Here is a 17,417-nt window from a genome sequence, read left to right on the forward strand (position 1 = left end):
CTTCTCAGTTCCTATGCTTCCTGGCTGATGTTTTGGTCACTTTTGAATGCTGGCGATGCTTTCACTCTAGTGGTAGCACGAGACGGAGTCTACAACCCACACAAGTGGCTCAGGTAGTGCAGCTCATCCAGGATGGGACATCAATGCGAGCTGTGGCAAGAAGGTTTGCTGTGTCTGTCAGCGTAGTGTCCAGAGCATGGAGGCACTACCAGGAGACGTGGAGGAGGCAGTAGGAGGGCAACAACCCAGCAGCAGGACCGCTACCTCCGCCTTTGTGCAAGGAGGAGCAGGAGGAGCACTGCCAGAGCCCTGCAAAATGACCTCCAGCAGGCCACAAATGTGCATGTGTCTGCTCAAACGGTCAGAAACAGACTCCATGAGGGTGGTATGAGGGCCCGACGTCCACAGGTGCAGGACGTTTGGCATTTGCCAGAGAACACCAAGATTGGCAAATTCGCCACTGGCGCCCTGTGCTCTTCACAGATGAAAGCAGGTTCACACTGAGCACATGTGACAGACGTGACAGTCTGGAGACGCCGTGGAGAACATTCTGCTGCCTGCAACATCCTCCAGCATGACCGGTTTGGCGGTGGGTCAGTCATGGTGTGGGGTGGCATTTCCATGTGCTCGCCAGAGGTAGCCTGACTGCCATTAGGTACCGAGATGAGATCCTCAGACCCCTTGTGAGACCATATGCTGGTGCGGTTGGCCCTGGGTTCCTCCTAATGCAAGACAATGCTAGACCTCATGTGGCTGGAGTGTGTCAGCAGTTCCTGCAAGAGGAAGGCATTGATGCTATGGACTGGCCCGCCCGTTCCCCTGACCTGAATCCAATTGAGCACATCTGGGACATCTTGTCTCGCTCCATCCACCAACGCCACGTTGTACCACAGACTGTCCAGGAGTTGGCGGATGCTTTAGTCCAGGTCTGGGAGGAGATCCCTCAGGAGACAATCCGCCACCTCATCAGGAGCATGCCCAGGCGTTGTAGGGAGGTCATACAGGCACGTGGAGGCCACACACACTACTGAGCCTCATTTTGACTTGTTTTAAGGACATTACATCAAAGTTGGATCAGCCTGTAGTGCGGTTTTCCACTTTAATTTTGAGTGTGACTCCAAATCCAGACCTCCATGGGTTGATCAATTTGATTTCCATTGATAATTTTTGTGTGATTTTGTTGTCTCAGCACATTCAACTATGTAAAGAAAAAAGTATTTAATAAGAATATTTCATTCATTCAGATCTAGGATGTGTTATTTTAGTGTTCCCTTTATTTTTTTGAGCAGTGTATATATTCATTTGCAGTGCTTAACATTTGCACAGTGCTTAAAATAATATTCCTCCAGAAGAAAGAACAGTGGATAGAGTTTAAGGACCTTGTATAGTATGAATGAATAATACAGTAAATATTGAACAAAGACTGTAGGGAGCCAAGAGGTCATGGCAGAATATATACAGTACATTCGGAAAGTTTTCAGACCCCTTGACTTTTTCCATATTTTGTTACATTACAGCTCTATTCTAAAATTCATTAAATAAAACATTATCAATCTACACACAATGCCCCACAATGACGAAGCGAAAACAGGTTTTTAGAAATGTTTGCAAATGTATAAAAAAAAACTTTAAAAAACAGTTACCTTATTTACATATAGTGAGGGAAAAAAGTATTTGATCCTCTGCTGATTTTGTACATTTGCCCACTGACAAAGAAATTATCAGTCTATAATTTTAATGGTAGGTTTATTTGAACAGTGAGAGACAGAATAACAACAAAAAAAATCCAGAAAAACTAATGTCAAAAATGTTAGAAATTAATTTTCATTTCAATGAGGGAAATACGTATTTGACCCCTCTGCAAAACATGACTTAGTACTTGGTGGCAAAACCCTTGTTGGCAATCACAGAGGTCAGATGTTTATTGTAGTTGGCCACCAGGTTTGCACACATCTCAGGAGGGATTTTGTCCCACTCCTCTTTGCAGATCTTTTCCAAGTCATTAATGTTAATGAGGCTGACGTTTGGGAACTCGAACCTTAACAGAAAAACACCCCCAAAGCATAATGTTTCCACCTCCATGTTTGACGGTGGGGATGGTGTTCTTGGGGTCATAGGCAGCATTCCTCCTTCTCCAAACAAGGAGAGTTGAGATGATGCCAAAGAGCTACACTTTGGTCTCATCTGACTACAACACTTTCACCCAATTGTCCACTGAATCATTCAGATGTTCATTGGCAAACTTCAGATGGGCATGTATATGTGCTTTCTTGAGCAGGAGGACTTTGCGGGCGCTGCAGGATTTCAGTCCTTCACGGCGTAGTGTGTTACCAATTGTTTTCTTGGTGACTATGGTCCCAGCTGCCTTGAGATCATTGACAAGATCCTCCCGTGTAGTTCTGGGCTGATTCCTCACCGTTCTCATGATCATTGCAACTCCACGAGGTGAGATCTTGCATGAAGCCCCAGGCCGAGGGAGATTGACAGTTATTTTGTGTTTCTTCCATTTGCGAATAATCGCACCAACCTTCTCACCAAGCTGCTTGGCGATGGTCTTGTAGCCCATTCCAGCCTTGTGTAGGTCTACAATCTTGTCCCTGACATCCTTGGAGAGCTCTTTGGTCTTGGCCATGGTGGAGAGTTTAGAATCTGATTGATTGCTTCTGTGGACAGGTGTCTTTTATACAGGTAACAAACTGAGATTAGGAGCCCTCCCTTTATGAGTGTGCTCCTAATCTCATAAAAGACACCTCGGAGCTAGAAATCTTTCTGATTGAGAGGGGGTCAAATACTTATTTCCCTCATTAAAATGCAAATCACCTTATAGCATTTTTGACATGCGTATTTCTGGATTTTTTTGTTGTTATTCTGTCTCTCACTGTTCAAATAAACCTAACATTAAAATTATATACTGATAATTTCTTTGTCAGTGGGCAAACGTACAAAACCAGCAGGGGATCAAATACTTTTTCCCCCTCACTGTAAGTATTTAGATCCTTTGCTATAATACTTAAAATTGAGCTTAGGTACATCTTGTTTCCATTGATCATCCTTGATCATCCTTTCTACAACTAGATTGGAGTCCACCAGTGGTAGATTAATTGTTTGGACATGATTTGGAAAGGCACACACCTGTCTATTTAAAGGTCCCACAGTTGACAGTGCATATCAGAGCAAAAAAGGAATTGTCCGCAGAGCTCCGAGGCAGGATTATGTCGAAGCACAGATCTGGGGAAGGGTACCAAAACATGTCTGCAGTATTGAAGGTCCCCAATAACACACTGGCCTCAATCATTCTTAAATGGAAGAAGTTTGGAACCACCAAGACTCTTCTAGAGCTGGCCGACCCAGCCAAACTGACCAATCGGGGGAGAAGGGCCTTGGTCAGGGAGGTGACCAAGAACCCGATGTTCACTCTGACAGAGCTCCAGAGTTCCACTGTGTAGATGGTTGTCCTTCTGGAAGGTTCTCCCATCTCTGCAGCACTCCACCAATCAGGCCTTTATGGTAGAGTGGCCAGACGGAAGCCACTCCTCAGAAAAAGGCACATGACAGCCCACTTGGAGTTTGCCAAATGGCACCTAAAAGACTCCCAGACCATGAGAAACAAGACTCTTTGGCCTGAATACCAAGCGTCACATCTGGAGGTAAATTGCCACCATTCCTAAGGTAACGCATGGTGATGGCAGCATTATGCTGTGGGGATGTTTTTCAGCAGCAGGGTCTGGGAGACTAGTCAGGATTGAGGGAAAGATGAACGGAGCAAAGTACAGAGAGATCCTTGATGAAAACCTGCTCCATAATGCTAAGACTGGGGTGAAGGTTCACCTTCCAACAGGGCAACGACCCTAAGCACACAGCCAAGACAACACAGGAGTGGCTTCGGGACAAGTCTCTGAATGTCCTTGAGTGGCCCAGCCAGAGCCCGGACTTGAACTCGATTGGATATCTCTGGAGAGACCTGAAAATAGCTGTGCAGCAACGCTCCCCATCCAACCTGACAGAGCTTGAGAGGATCTGCAGAGAAGAATGGGAGAAACACCCCAAATACAAGTGTGCCAAGCTTGTAGCATCATACCCAAGACTTGATTCTGTAATCACTGCCAAAGGTGCTTCAACAAAGTACTGAGTAAAGAGTCAGAATACATATGTAAATGTATCATTTTCTATTTTGTAGAAATTTGCAAAAAATTCTAAAAACCTGTTTTTGCTTTGTTATTGTGTGTAGATTGATGGGGGGGAAACAATTTAACCCATTTTAGAATCAGTCTGGAAAAAGTCAAGGGAACTGAATACTTTCCAAATGCAGTGTATGGTTTGCATGTGTGTGCGCTACAACCTCTGCCCTAATGCATTGGGCCCACAGAAACCCTGGACCGGGGGAGACAGCAAGGGCAATAAATTACAGTGACAGCCACTGTGAGTTAGCACTGTCCAAACTAGGGCACAACTCTCCAGCAGGTCTTCACACATCAAGCCTGCAAAGCAGAGCGAGCAATCCTTTCTCTCGCACTCCCCAGCAGCAACAGATGATGCAATCATACAAAGGAGGAGCTATTGTGGAGGAGGACCATGTGTGATTTTGAGCAGAAAACTGTTTTCTGGTCTAAAAAAAAAGTGATAGTATATAGTGCCCTCCGTAATTATTGGGACAGTGAAGCATTTGTTCATCTTTTGGCTCTGTACTCCAGCACTTTGGATCTGAAATTATACATTGACTACGAGGTTAAAGTGCAGAATGTCTGCTTTAATTTGAGGGTCTTCATCCATATTAAATTACAGCACTTTTTGTACATAGTCCACTGCCTGCCCCAATTTAAGGGGACAAAAACTGTGTATTAAAGTAGTCAAATGTTTAGTATTTGGTCCCGTATTCCTAGCACACAATGATTATATCAAGCTTGTGACTCTACAAACTTGTTGGATGCATTTGCTATTTGTTTTGGTTGTGTTCCATTTTATTTTGCACCCAATAGAAATTAATGGTAAATAATGTTTTGTAGCATTTTGGAGTTACTTTTATTGTAAATAAGAATAGAATATATTTCTAAACACTTCTACATTAATGTAGATGCTACCATGATTATGGATAGTACTGAATGAATCGTGAATAATGATGAGCGATTAAGTTAGACGCACAAATATCATACACCCACAAAAATGATAACCTCCCGTTATTGTAATGGTGTCTTGGGGGTATGATATTTGTGTGTCTGTAACTTTCTCACTGTCCTAATAATTACAGAGGGCACTGTATGTGGACACAGATTTTCACAATGTTTAAGTTGATACTTCCCGTCTATCTCTACTGCTGTGGGGTGGCAGACAAAATCTTCCACTTGGGACTTCTTTGCGGTTCAGCGATGGGGAAATGATTGTGACGGAGGTGAGATACGGTATCAGAGGCGGGCATGCCAGGCTTGTTATGTTGAGGGCCACTTGGAGTGTCTCAGCTCCATGTCTCATTCAGCCTGATTACGGTGATGACTGGGTGTCTGTCAGCACCAGGCTTTGATGGCATGGCCAATGGCGACTCAGACACTGCATGTGCCACTAAGCTCTCCAGTCATGGGTCTGATCCCCGGGCCATGGCAGCTGTCAACAGTTTGTCCGGTAATATGTGGGTCCCCCTCCAACTCCAACTTCGGCATGGTGGTTGTCTCTCTCAGCAGCTGGCTGAATAATATTCTGATATTTCACAGAAAACACCCACTATTGGACTAACCAGGTTTAATACAGTAGGCTGGTGGGATGAAGAGCAAAATATTGTATACTGAGTGGTTTCAATTGGGATTTGATTTGACAGGTCCTTGGAGGGTTGATTTCCAGAAAACACTAGCAGTGTGGTCAGCTTGTGCACACCACCCCCCTCTGTGATGATTATCTGGAAGAGACAGCTGCCATGAGAGGGAACATACAGTATAGGGCTACATAGCTTACACTTCCTATTCCTATTGTACATTTAGCCTGCCTACCTTGTCCTAAAGTTGCAATTGCCCATTTGTTACTAGGCAAATAGGCTATATGTAAACTTCTAACTCTGAATCTGGGGAGTTCGATGCATAGCCTAATTGTTCAAGGGCTATATTATAATGAGTGTAAGGTTAAGTAAAAATTTGTGTTATGGCCATGTGAGCACTCCGTTCTTCTGAGCTGAATCTATCCTGGAGCGCCACTAAGCACTCTAAGAACCACCCGGCCTCAAGTCCAATTCGTTTGGTTTGGGGATTAAGCACTGGCTCCCACTACTGAAAGAGATGCAGCTGCCTTAAAAAAGCACTTGGCACTCTGGTTGTGGCGGGGAGAGAGAAAAAAAGCCTGAAGAGAATAAAAAGCCTAGTTATTTTTTTTCCCGCATATGGGTGGTCAAATTGGCATGGTCTTGGAGTAGTCTGATATAGCTTAGTCTGCACTCGTGTTTCCCAGGGGATAGCAAGGTGAGATGCAGTTCTCAGACCCCTCCTCCGACAGCGAACATGCCCCCTCGTATAGGCTAAACTACTCAGCCGTCCCTCATTAAAGCCACTGTGGGATCAAGGGCTTTTGAAAGTGAGAGTCAGGCTATCGGTTAAGCATGGTGAGTTATCGTAAAAATTCACAAGTTAGGACACAGAGCTAAAATAATAAGAAAGAAATCCTTGACAACAGTATTGCATAATTTTGTCAGTAAGAATCCAGCTGTTCAAAATCATATAATAAACTAGATCAGGACAACAGTAACGTCAAGCTTTACATGACAGTGCTCTTACCACGGCTCACAGACTTTTCATCAATACTGATACTCACTGCTGATACACAGGGACCAGATGTTGCAGACAGACAGTGATGTTTTTTTCTTCACTGGATCAGTTGATTGCTCTGCTGAATACAATCAAAGTTCCTCACGCCTCATTACTTGGAGACTTGGTTAGCATCGGAGTGGAACTCTTGTTCTCAACTAGCCTACCTGGTTAAATAAAGGTGAAATAAAAACTCTACACATGTGAAGCACTTATCTCCCTATGGAAGTTGTCAATGCTGTAACTGTCCCTAAAAAGGAACAGACAGACTAGGGCTGGATCTCTGCCCGTTGGTCCTCCTCAAACACCTGGATGCACTTTGACAGGAGCCCAAAACCGTCATTGGTTTTCTATGGCCGCATCCCAAATGGCACTGTATTCCCTTTATAGTGCACTACAAAACATTAGGAACACCTTCCTAATATTGAGTTGCACCCCCTTTAACAATAAGAATAGACTCAATTCATTGTGTGAAAAACCCAGCAGCGTTGCAGTTCTTGACACTCAAACCAGTGCACCTGAAACCTACTATCATACCTCTTTTAAAAAGGCACTTAAAAGTGCGCAGAAGACGTGGATGTCGATAAAGGCAGCTCCCCACACCTTAACCTGTCCATTCACCTTCATCTACATCTGGATTTAATAGGTGACATCAATAAGGGATCATAGCTTCCACCTAGATTCACATGTTCAATCTGGCATGGAAAGAGCAGGTGTTCCTAATGTTTTATACACTCAGCGCACTACTTTTGACCAGAGCCCTGGGAATAGGGTGCCATTTGGGACACATTTTATGTGGAGTGCTTTTTTAGCCATGTCTCATAATAACAATGAGTGGGAGTGAAAGAAGAAAAGCCTCTGCTGCCACATGGGCCTCCGGACTCGTGGTGAGAAGGGTTTCGGTCAATGGCCCTGGGAGATAGGATTATAATCCTGTACACAAAATCGTTTTACGTAACGCATTTTAGTGTTTGCAGCTGGGGGCGATTCAGGCAGGGTTTGTCCTGTGAGCAGGGAGACACCGTTATGTAACCACTTTTAACCAAACTCTTAAGAAGACACGATAGGGTTTAGAGACATAGGTGATGATGGAAAACTTGGCGCTCACTACTGACCACTCCCCTTTCCAAACGTAAAGACGGGCTACGTCCCAAATGGCACTCCTTTTTATTTCTCATGTATTTTTCTTCTACCATGTCATTTTTTTAGTACTACATTGACATTGATCATTGAATTGTTGAGTTTAGAGCTTGCAAGAACGACATTTCACAGCACTTGTGCACAAGACATTAAAACTTGAAACTATTACCTATATAGTGAACTACTTTTGACCAGAGCCCTATGAGTTGTGCACTATATAGGGAATAGGGTGCCATTTGGGATGGGAACAATGTTTTGGTTGTGGGTTTCTAATGCTGTTTGTTCACAGCTGTCTGCTCTCCAAACTGGGAGGTAATGCCAGGTCTCAGAGACAAAAGGCGGAAAGTGATCCTCTAAACATAGGATCTTCATTTGCTTTTCCACACAGAGGGCAAACTGTAATTGCATTATTTTACAATGTGAATAATTCCTCTAGTTCCCCATAATATAATTGAACTACTACAAAGTGTTGCAGGCTTAACCTTCTTTTGAACCCATTTCAAAACTGGAACCAAGTTTTTTTATTTGATAATTTCTCTAACTCAACTATTGCCTCAGAGTTATTTCTCAAAATCCAAACTCTAGCTAACCCAAGCCTTATTGTAAGCCCTTCCTTTAAGTCCTTACCTTAAATCCAGCTCACTTGCCAACCAACACCAAGTGTGCAAGGACAAGACAGCTTTGATCAAATTTTCTGATCAGAGAGAATTCTACCTCTATACCTGATCTAGTGTGACAGAAGCGACAGGCAAAAAAATGCTTTATGCTAAAACAAGGTCTCGGTACATTTTGATTATCTTGACAAAGCCCAAGGCAAATGCCACAGAAGGCAGAAAATGAAATCTAGAAACCATCTCTAATTTGATTGAGTGTGAAACCACAGAACCTGCGAACACATGGAGCTTAGTGCAACTGATTGGAACTGGTTGAAAGTGGCATGTTCTTCCCGCCCACTCAGTAACAAGTTAACTACTGACTTTCAGCATGCAAATAGAGAAGGGCACTCAACTTGTACTACACCGACTCTGATGACTGATGATTGTTAAAGGAAATTGATAATAAGATTAAGGCTGTCCCTGACAAAACATTTCTGGAGTCGACTGAAAGTCGTCTGTTCTTTCGACCAATCGATTAGTCAACATTTTTAAACATGTATTTTTCCAAGACACACTCTATGTGTTTTAATAAAATCAACTAAACTCAGCAAAAAAAGAAACATCCTCTCACTGTCAACAGCGTTTATTTTCAGCAAACTTAACGTGTAAATATTTGTATGAACATAACAAGGCTCAACAACTGAGACATAAACTGAACGGGTTCCACAGACATGTGACTAACAAATGGAATAATGTTGTCCTGAACAAAGGGGGGTCAAAATCAAAAGGAATAGTCGGTATCTGGTGTGGCCACCAGCTGCATTAAGTACTGCAGTGCATCTCCTCCTCATGGACTGCATCAGATTTGCCAGTTCTTGCTGTGAGATGTTACCCCACTCTTCCACCAAGGCACCTGCAAGTTCCCAGACATTTCTGGGGGGGAATGGCCCTAGCCCTCACACTCCGATCCAACAGGTCCCAGACGTGCTCAATGGGATTGAGATCCGGGCTCTTCGCTGGCCATGGCAGAACACTGACATTCCTGTCTTGCAGAAAATCCCGCACAGAATGAGCAGTATGGCTGGTGGCATTGTCATGCTGTAGGGTCATGTCAGGATGAGCCTGCAGGAAGGGTACCACATGAGGGAGGAGGATGTCTTCCCTGTAACGCACAGCGTTGAGATTGCCTGCAATGACAACAAGCTCAGTCCTATGATGCTGTGACACACAGACCATGACTGACCCTCCACCTCCAAATCGATCCCGCTCCAGAGTACAGGCCTCGGTGAAACGCTCATTCCTTCGACGATAAACGCGAATCTGACCATCACCCCCAGTGAAGAGCACTTTTTGCCAGTCCTGTCTGGTCCAGCGACGGTGGGTTTGTGCCCATAGGCAACGTGGTTGCCGGCGATGTCTGGTGAGGACCTGCCTTACAACAGGCCTTTACAAGCCCTCAGTCCAGCCTCTCTCAGCCTATTGCGGACAGTCTGAGCACTGATGGGGGGATTGTGTGTTCCTGGTGTAACACGGGCAGTTGTTGTTGCCATCCTGTACCTGTCCCGCAGGTGTGATGTTCGGATGTACCGATCCTGTGCAGGTGTTGTTACACGTGGTCTGCCACTGTGAGGATGGTCAGCTGTCCATTCCTGTCTCCCTGTAGTGCTGTCTTAGGCGTCTCACAGTATGGACATTGCAATTTATTGCCCTGGCCACATCTGCAGTCCTCATGTCTCCTTGCAGCATGCCTAAGGCACGTTCACGCAGATGAGCAGGAACCCTGGGAATCTTTCTTTTGGTGTTTTTCAGAGTCAGTAAAGGCCTCTTTAGTGTCCTAAGTTTTCATAACTGTGACCTTAATTGCCTACCGTCTGTAAGCTGTTAGTGTCTTAACGACCGTTCCACAGGTGCTTGTTCATTAATTGTTTATGGTTCATTGAACAAGCATGGGAAACAGTGTTTAAACCCTTTACAATGAAGATCTGTGAAAGACAGGGTCTTGAAAAAGGGACGTTTCTTTTTTTGCTGAGTTTATGCATTGAGCTTGTCTGAAGCTTTCAGCTTATCATTTGATGAAATAAGACAAATGCCTCAAGAGGGCACCATAGATCTATATCACCAGAAGAAAAAAAAACTGATGTCAGATATGTACAGTGATCTCCACTTATATTGGCACCCTTGGTAAATATGAGCAAAATGGGCTGTAATAAAAATGTCTTTGCTGTTTATCCTCTTGGTCTTTCATTCAAAATATTCACAAAAAATCTAACCTTTAATTGAAGTAAAATGATTGAAAAAAATAAATGTGAAGTAAATTAAATAAATATTTTTCTTCAAAACATGTGTGCCACAATTATTGGCACCCCTAGAAATTCTTAAGTAAAATCTAACTGAAGTATTTCCCATGCATATTTTACGTTAAGTTCACCTGAGTGATTAGGAATACTTAAGTGGTAAGCCATGACTTCCTGTTTCACTGGGGTATACATATGAGGTGACATACAGGCCAAGCTCCCATTGTCTTCCATCACTATGGGAAAGACCCGAGAATACAGTAATAATGTGCGACAAAAGGCTGTTGAGCTACACAAATCAGGAAATGGCTGTGAGAAAATAGCTCAATGATTGAAAATGTCCATTTCCACTATCAGGGCAATAATAAAGAAGTTTAAAGCAACTGGAGATGTTTACAATCGGCCTGGAGGAGGATGTGTGTCTATATTGACACCACACACAGTGAGGATGATGGTTAGAGGGGCCAAAAAAATCTCCAAGAATCACAGCTGGAGAATTGCAGACGTTAGTTGGGTCTTGGGGTCAGAAAGTCTCCAAAACTACGATCAGACACCACCTACATAACCACAAGTTGTTTGGGAGAGTTGCCATAAAAAAGCCGTTGCTGTAATCAAACAACAATCTCAAGCACCTACAGTTTGCCAAACGTTACTGGAACTTTCAATGGGACCAGGTTCTATGGTCAGATGAGACTAAAATACAGCTTTTTCAAAACAAACACCAGAGGTGGGTTTGGCGTAGAACAAAAGATATCTATGCAGAAAAGTACCTCATCACCACTGTGAATTATGGTGGTGGATCTTTGATGTTGTGGGCCTGTTTTTCTTCCAAAGGCCCTGGACAACTTGTTAGGATACATAGTATCATGGACTCCATCAAGTACCAGCAGATATTACATCAAAACCTGACTGCCTCTGCTAGGAAGCTTAAACTGGGCCTTGGTTGGATCTTCCAGCAGGACAATGAACCAAAGCACACCTCAAAATCAACACAAAAATGGTTCACTGACCACAGAATCAAGGTTTTGCCATGGCCATCCCAGTCCCCTGGCCTAAACCTCATGGAAAACCTGTGGGATGAGCTGAAGAGGAGAGTCCACAAGCGTGGACCTCGGAATCCTAAGGATCTGGAGAGATTATGTATGGAGGAATGGTCTCCGATCCCTTGCCATGTGTTCTCCAACCTCATTACACATTATAGAAGAAGACTCAGAACTGTTATCTTGGAAAAGGGGAGGTTGCAGACAGTATTGAATGAAAGTGTACCAATAATTGTGGCACATGTAAAAAAATATATATATATATATATGTTAAGAATGTATTTTTTCTTTCAATTATTTTGCTTTAATTAAAAGTTGAATGACCAAGAGGATAAAAAATATATTTGTTGTTTACAGCCTGTTTTGCTCATATTTACCAAGCGTGCCAATATTAGTGGAGGGCACTGTACAGTGCGGTGTCCCTCAGGGCAGTTGCCTTGGGCCGTTATTCTTTCCTATTTTTACAAATCATTTGCCACTGGTCATAGACAAAGCTAGAATGACTATAAATGTGGATGATTCCACATTCACAGGTCAGCACCCAAAGCCACTGAGCTCACTTAAATTATAAATAAGGAGCTGCAGTCAGTATTGGAATGGGTGATTCATAATAAATTGGTCTTAAATACATCTAAAACTAAAAGCATTGTATTTGGTTCAGAACATTCTATAAAACCTAAATCTCAACTGGAGTTGTACATAAACTGTGACCATTAAGGAAGTTGAGGAAGCTAAACTCCTAAGTATAACATTGGATGATCAATTATCATGGGCATGTCATATTGACAAAGTTGTTGTGAAGATGGGGAGGGGTATGTCTGTTATAAAAAGATGTTCTGTGTTTTTGTGACACAAATCAACTGTACTAGTTGTACAGGCTCTGGTCGTGTCTCATCTTGATAACTATCTGCTAATATGGTCAAGTGCAGCAAAGAAAGACCAAAACTGCATCGGGCTCAAAACTGAGTAGCACCCCTTGCCCTTAACTGCACATACAGAACTAACAACAACAACATGCATACCTGTCTTTCCTGGTTGAGGGTTGACAAGAGATGAACTGCTTATTTTCTAGTTATGAGATATATTACTGTCATAAATTCCAGATTGTCTGCATAATAAAATAACATTCACCTCGAACACGGGTCCATAAGAAATGCCACCAGGGTAAGGCTGGGCGATATGGCCAAAATATCATATCAGAATATTTACAAAAAAATAGATGCTATGACGGTATTTTATGTTTTTGAATAATTAAAAATATGTAAATTTGCTTTGAGTTGTCCGTGAACCTAGGGTGGTAACACAGTGCATTCATAAAGTATTCAGACCCCTTCTCTTTTTCCACAATTTGTTATGTTACAGCCTTATTCTGAAATGGATTAAATGGTTTGTTTTATCCCCTTAATCTACACACAATACTCCATAATGACAAAGCAAAACAGGTTGACATTTTTGAAAAAAATAATGTTTTAAACACTACTGAAATATCACATTTACCTAAGTATTCAGACCATTCACTCAGTACTTTGTTGAAGCACCTTTGGTAGCGATTACAGCCTCGAGTCTTCTTGGGTATGATGCTACAAGCTTGGCACACCTGTATTTGAGGAGTTTCTCCCATTCTTCTCTACAGATCCTCTCAAGCTCTGTCAGGCTCTTCAGAGAGGTTCGATCGGGTTCAAGTTCAGGTTCTGGCTGGGTACTCAAGGACATTCAGAGACTTGTCCCGAAGCCACTCCTGCGTAGTCTTGGCTTTGTTCTTAAGATCCTTGAACTGTTGGAATGTAAACGTAAACCCCAATCTGAGGTCCTGGGGCAGGTTTTCATCAAGGATCTCTCTGTACTTTGCTCCGTTCATCTTTCCCTCAAACTTGACTAATTTCCCCAGTCCCTGCCGCTGAAAAACATCCCCACAGCATGATGCTGCCACCACCATGCTTCACAGTAGGGATGGTATTGGCCAGGTGATGAGCAGTGCCTGGTCTCCTCCAGACGTGACACTTGGCATTCAGGCCAAAAACTTCAATTTTGGTTTCATTATACCAGAGAATCTTGTTTCTCATGGTCTGAGAGTCCTTTAGGTGCCTTTGGCAAACTCCAAGTGGGCCGTCATGCGCCTTTTACTGAGGAGTGGCTTCTGTCTGGCCACTTTAACATAAAGGGCTGATTGGTGGAGTGATGCAGAGATGGTTGTCCCTCTGGAAGGTTCTCTCATCTCCACAGAGGAACTCCGGAGCTCTGTCAGAGTGACAATCGGGTTCTTGGCCACCTCCCTGACCAAGGCCCTTCGCCCCGTTGCTCAGTTTGGCAAGGCGGCCAGCTCTAGGAAGAGTCTTGGTGGTTCCAAACTTCTTCCATTTAAGAATGATTGAGGCCACTGTGTTCTTGCGGACCTTCAGTGCTACAGAATTATTTTTTGGTACCCTTCCCCAGATCTGTGCCTGGACACAATCCCATCTCCGAGCTCTAAAGACAATTCCTTCGACCTCATGGCTTGGTTTTTGCTCTGACATGCACTGTCAACTGTGGAACCTTATACAGACAGGTGTGTGCCTTTCCAAACCTTTTCCAATCAACTGAATTACCACAGGTGGACTCCAATCAAGTTGTAGAAACATCTCAAGGATGATCAATGGAAACAGAATGCACCAGAGCTCAATTTCGAGTCTCATAGCAAAGGGTCTGAATACTTATGTAAATAAGTATTCCGACTTGCCTAGTAAAATAAAGGTTAAATGAAATAAATGTTAAAAAACAAGGTATTTTTTATTTTTATAACTTTGCAAACATTTCTAAAAACCTGTTGTCCCTTTGTCATTTCGGGTTATTGTGTGTAGATTGACGAGGGGAAAAAAATGATTCAACTTAACGAAATGTGGAAAAAGTGAAAGGTTCTGAATACTTTCCGAAGTGATTTCAATGGGCATTTTTCCATTCTGATTGTTTTATACTGTTCAATTCAACCAAAATAAATGTTCTGCATTTAACAATTTCTGCATTTCCTGCACTCATTTGAGGTCATTGCCACACTGAAACGTAGGGCTGCATAATATGGGCTTTGACTTTTAGAGAGAATTTAGAGAGAAACACTTGGGTGAACTGTTGGAATCATGGAAATAGAATAATTATTCTAACTCTATAGTTAGAATATAATAGCTGTGGGGCTCCCGAGTGCGCAGCTGTGTAAGGCACTACATCTCAGTGCTAGAGGCAGGGTAGCCTAGTGGTTAGAGCATTGGACTAGTAACCGAAAGGTTGCAAGTTCAAATCCCCGGGCTGACAAGGTACAAAATCTGTCGTTCTGCCCCTGAACAGGCAGTTAACCCACTGTTCCTAGGCCGTCATTGAAAATAAGAATTTGTTCTTAACTGACTTGCCTAGTAAAATAAAAGGTAAAATTTTTTTTTTTTTTTTAAAGAGGTATCACTCCAGACCCTGGTTTGATTCCAGGGTGTATCACAACCGACCGTGATTGGGAGTCCGTGGGTTTGTTCCGGGGTAGGCCGTCATTGTAAATAAGAATTTGTTCTTAACTGACTTGTCTAGTTAAATAAAGCTTCAATTTAACAATAGTGTGCACTTTGAATACAGTGATTGACATGACAACAAATGAAAATGCCAGGGAGGAGTTATTGTGAAAAAGTAGAAACCAAAATGTTCCCTAGGCACCCTAAAATTTTTGGCTACATTGAATGTTCTCTCTTAGCTACTTCATGTATGTATAGCTAGTTACGTTTTCTCTTACTAGCTTACTAAGAAAATACAAACTAGCTGTTTGCAGATGTAAGAAACACAAACTGATGGTGTAATTACAGAACACTATTGGATTTATATTAAGAAGCAGTGAAAACAGCATCGTTATCATCAACATAGTTGCATGTGCTGCATTGACCATGCAGAGACTGAGCGCAAGAGACTCGTGGTCGAGAAGGAACAACAAATGTACTCCTTGAGTGACAGGGAGCGGGGCTAGTTCTGTGTGGAAAGCGGCATGGAGAGAGAGAGTGGAGAGAGATTACTTAAGTAGCGAAGTAAACTATAAAAATGGGAGCTACACACGGCATATCACATTTAACAAACCAAACATTCAAATATCATTATAGAAGGTAGAGTAAAAACCCACACCGGTGTGCATCAATACTGGTATATCGTAAAATACGGTATACCGCCCAGCCATACACCAGGGGTCTCTTCACAGTCCCCAAGTCCAAAACAAATTCACGGTAATGCAGCTTTATACAGACCCATGGAACTGCCATCTCCAATTATTCAATCAAACAGCAAAATTACCTTAAAAAACAGATGAAAAACAACTCAAGGAACAGCAGGGGGTGTGAGGGGACACGCATATTATTTTTGTTGTTGTATTGTTTGTATTATTTTTGTTATATAACCATTTTTGTTATATAACCATATATATTATATTTAACATTTCTGTGACTTTCCTTGTCTGTCAGTGTTTTGTTACTTGTCATGTTGCATATTTTTTGTGGGCCCCAGGATGAGGAGCTGCTGCTTCTGCAAAAGCAAATGGGGATCCAAATAAACAAATGTTGCACCTGCCTGTAGTGTGCTCTTGTGCGTGTGTATCTCCTTGGACCAGACAAGCCAGAACAACTATGTCAACGTCAGATGTGCCTGAAACGCATTCAATATTTTGAAGCGGGTAGTAACCAGGGCTCACTGCTTAGATTATAGTATTTTTTAGTAAGGTGTTAGTGAATGCAAATAGCTACAAGACTTAGACATCAACTTTGGATTTGAACAATGTTCAATGAATCCATGATGTCTGATCAAATGAGCAGCAATACAAAAATAGACAAAGCTATATCATGACTTCAGTTAATGAGTGCTATATGTCAGTGTCATGGAAGTCACTTGTTATTAACTGACAGTACGCATGTAAAAGGCCACATTGCCGGTGTGATTAGTTATTAATGTCATATCATTTGTGTTTTGTCTGATTATTAAATTATCACTGGGTTCGTTGTTGGATAAACATACAGGAACAAGCTAGCTAACATGGTGATAAAGTGAAAGGGATGTCATGTTTTAGGTAGCTAGATAGATTAATTAATAGAATGATAATAATGGCATCACTCCATCATTATGGGAAACCCAATGCGGAAGTAAATCAAACCTAATCATTTCTGCCAAGCTAGCTAGCATTAGTTTAGCGAGCCAGGATAGCACCTTCGCTGTTTTTTGCTCGTTCGAGATATTGAAAGGAGTAAAAACTGTTTTATTTACAAACTTACCTGGGCTTTTCAGGTTGTATTTGTTCTCCATTTTAACAAGTCAACTGGACTGAAAATGTAGCTGGTGTATGTTTACGAGAGACAGCTGACGTTACTAGCTAGCTAGGAGCTAGCTAACACTGACTTTTGCTTCGTCTGAAACGTCCAAAACATTCGAACAGTATATTCGGTAAAGCTCAGCAACAGCTAAAAGTCGTATGCAGTTAGTTTGCTAACTGTCATATCAATTAGTTAGCTACAACGTAAATCCTAACGTGGCACAAGTTTGGTGGGACGGTGACCTGTTCGAATAAAAATGTTAGTCGTGTGA

The 17,417-nt window shown here is 42.5% G+C and overlaps 1 protein-coding gene across 3 annotated transcripts in view; it reads right to left on the reverse strand.

Moving 5' to 3' along the window:
- Positions 1-17,417, reverse strand: part of LOC115107654 (ubiquitin-conjugating enzyme E2 J1-like) — a 38,873-nt gene extending 21,456 nt beyond the window's left edge. For all 3 annotated transcript variants that reach the window (XM_029631138.1, XM_029631134.1, XM_029631140.1), the window contains exon 1: positions 17,108-17,417. In XM_029631138.1, coding sequence (XP_029486998.1) covers positions 17,108-17,138 — 31 coding nt within the window. In that variant the 5' untranslated portion in view covers positions 17,139-17,417. The remainder of the gene's footprint in view (positions 1-17,107) is intronic.

The sequence above is a fragment of the Oncorhynchus nerka genome, linkage group LG24 (genome assembly GCF_034236695.1).
Source record: "Oncorhynchus nerka isolate Pitt River linkage group LG24, Oner_Uvic_2.0, whole genome shotgun sequence".
Lineage (NCBI taxonomy): Eukaryota > Metazoa > Chordata > Actinopteri > Salmoniformes > Salmonidae > Oncorhynchus > Oncorhynchus nerka.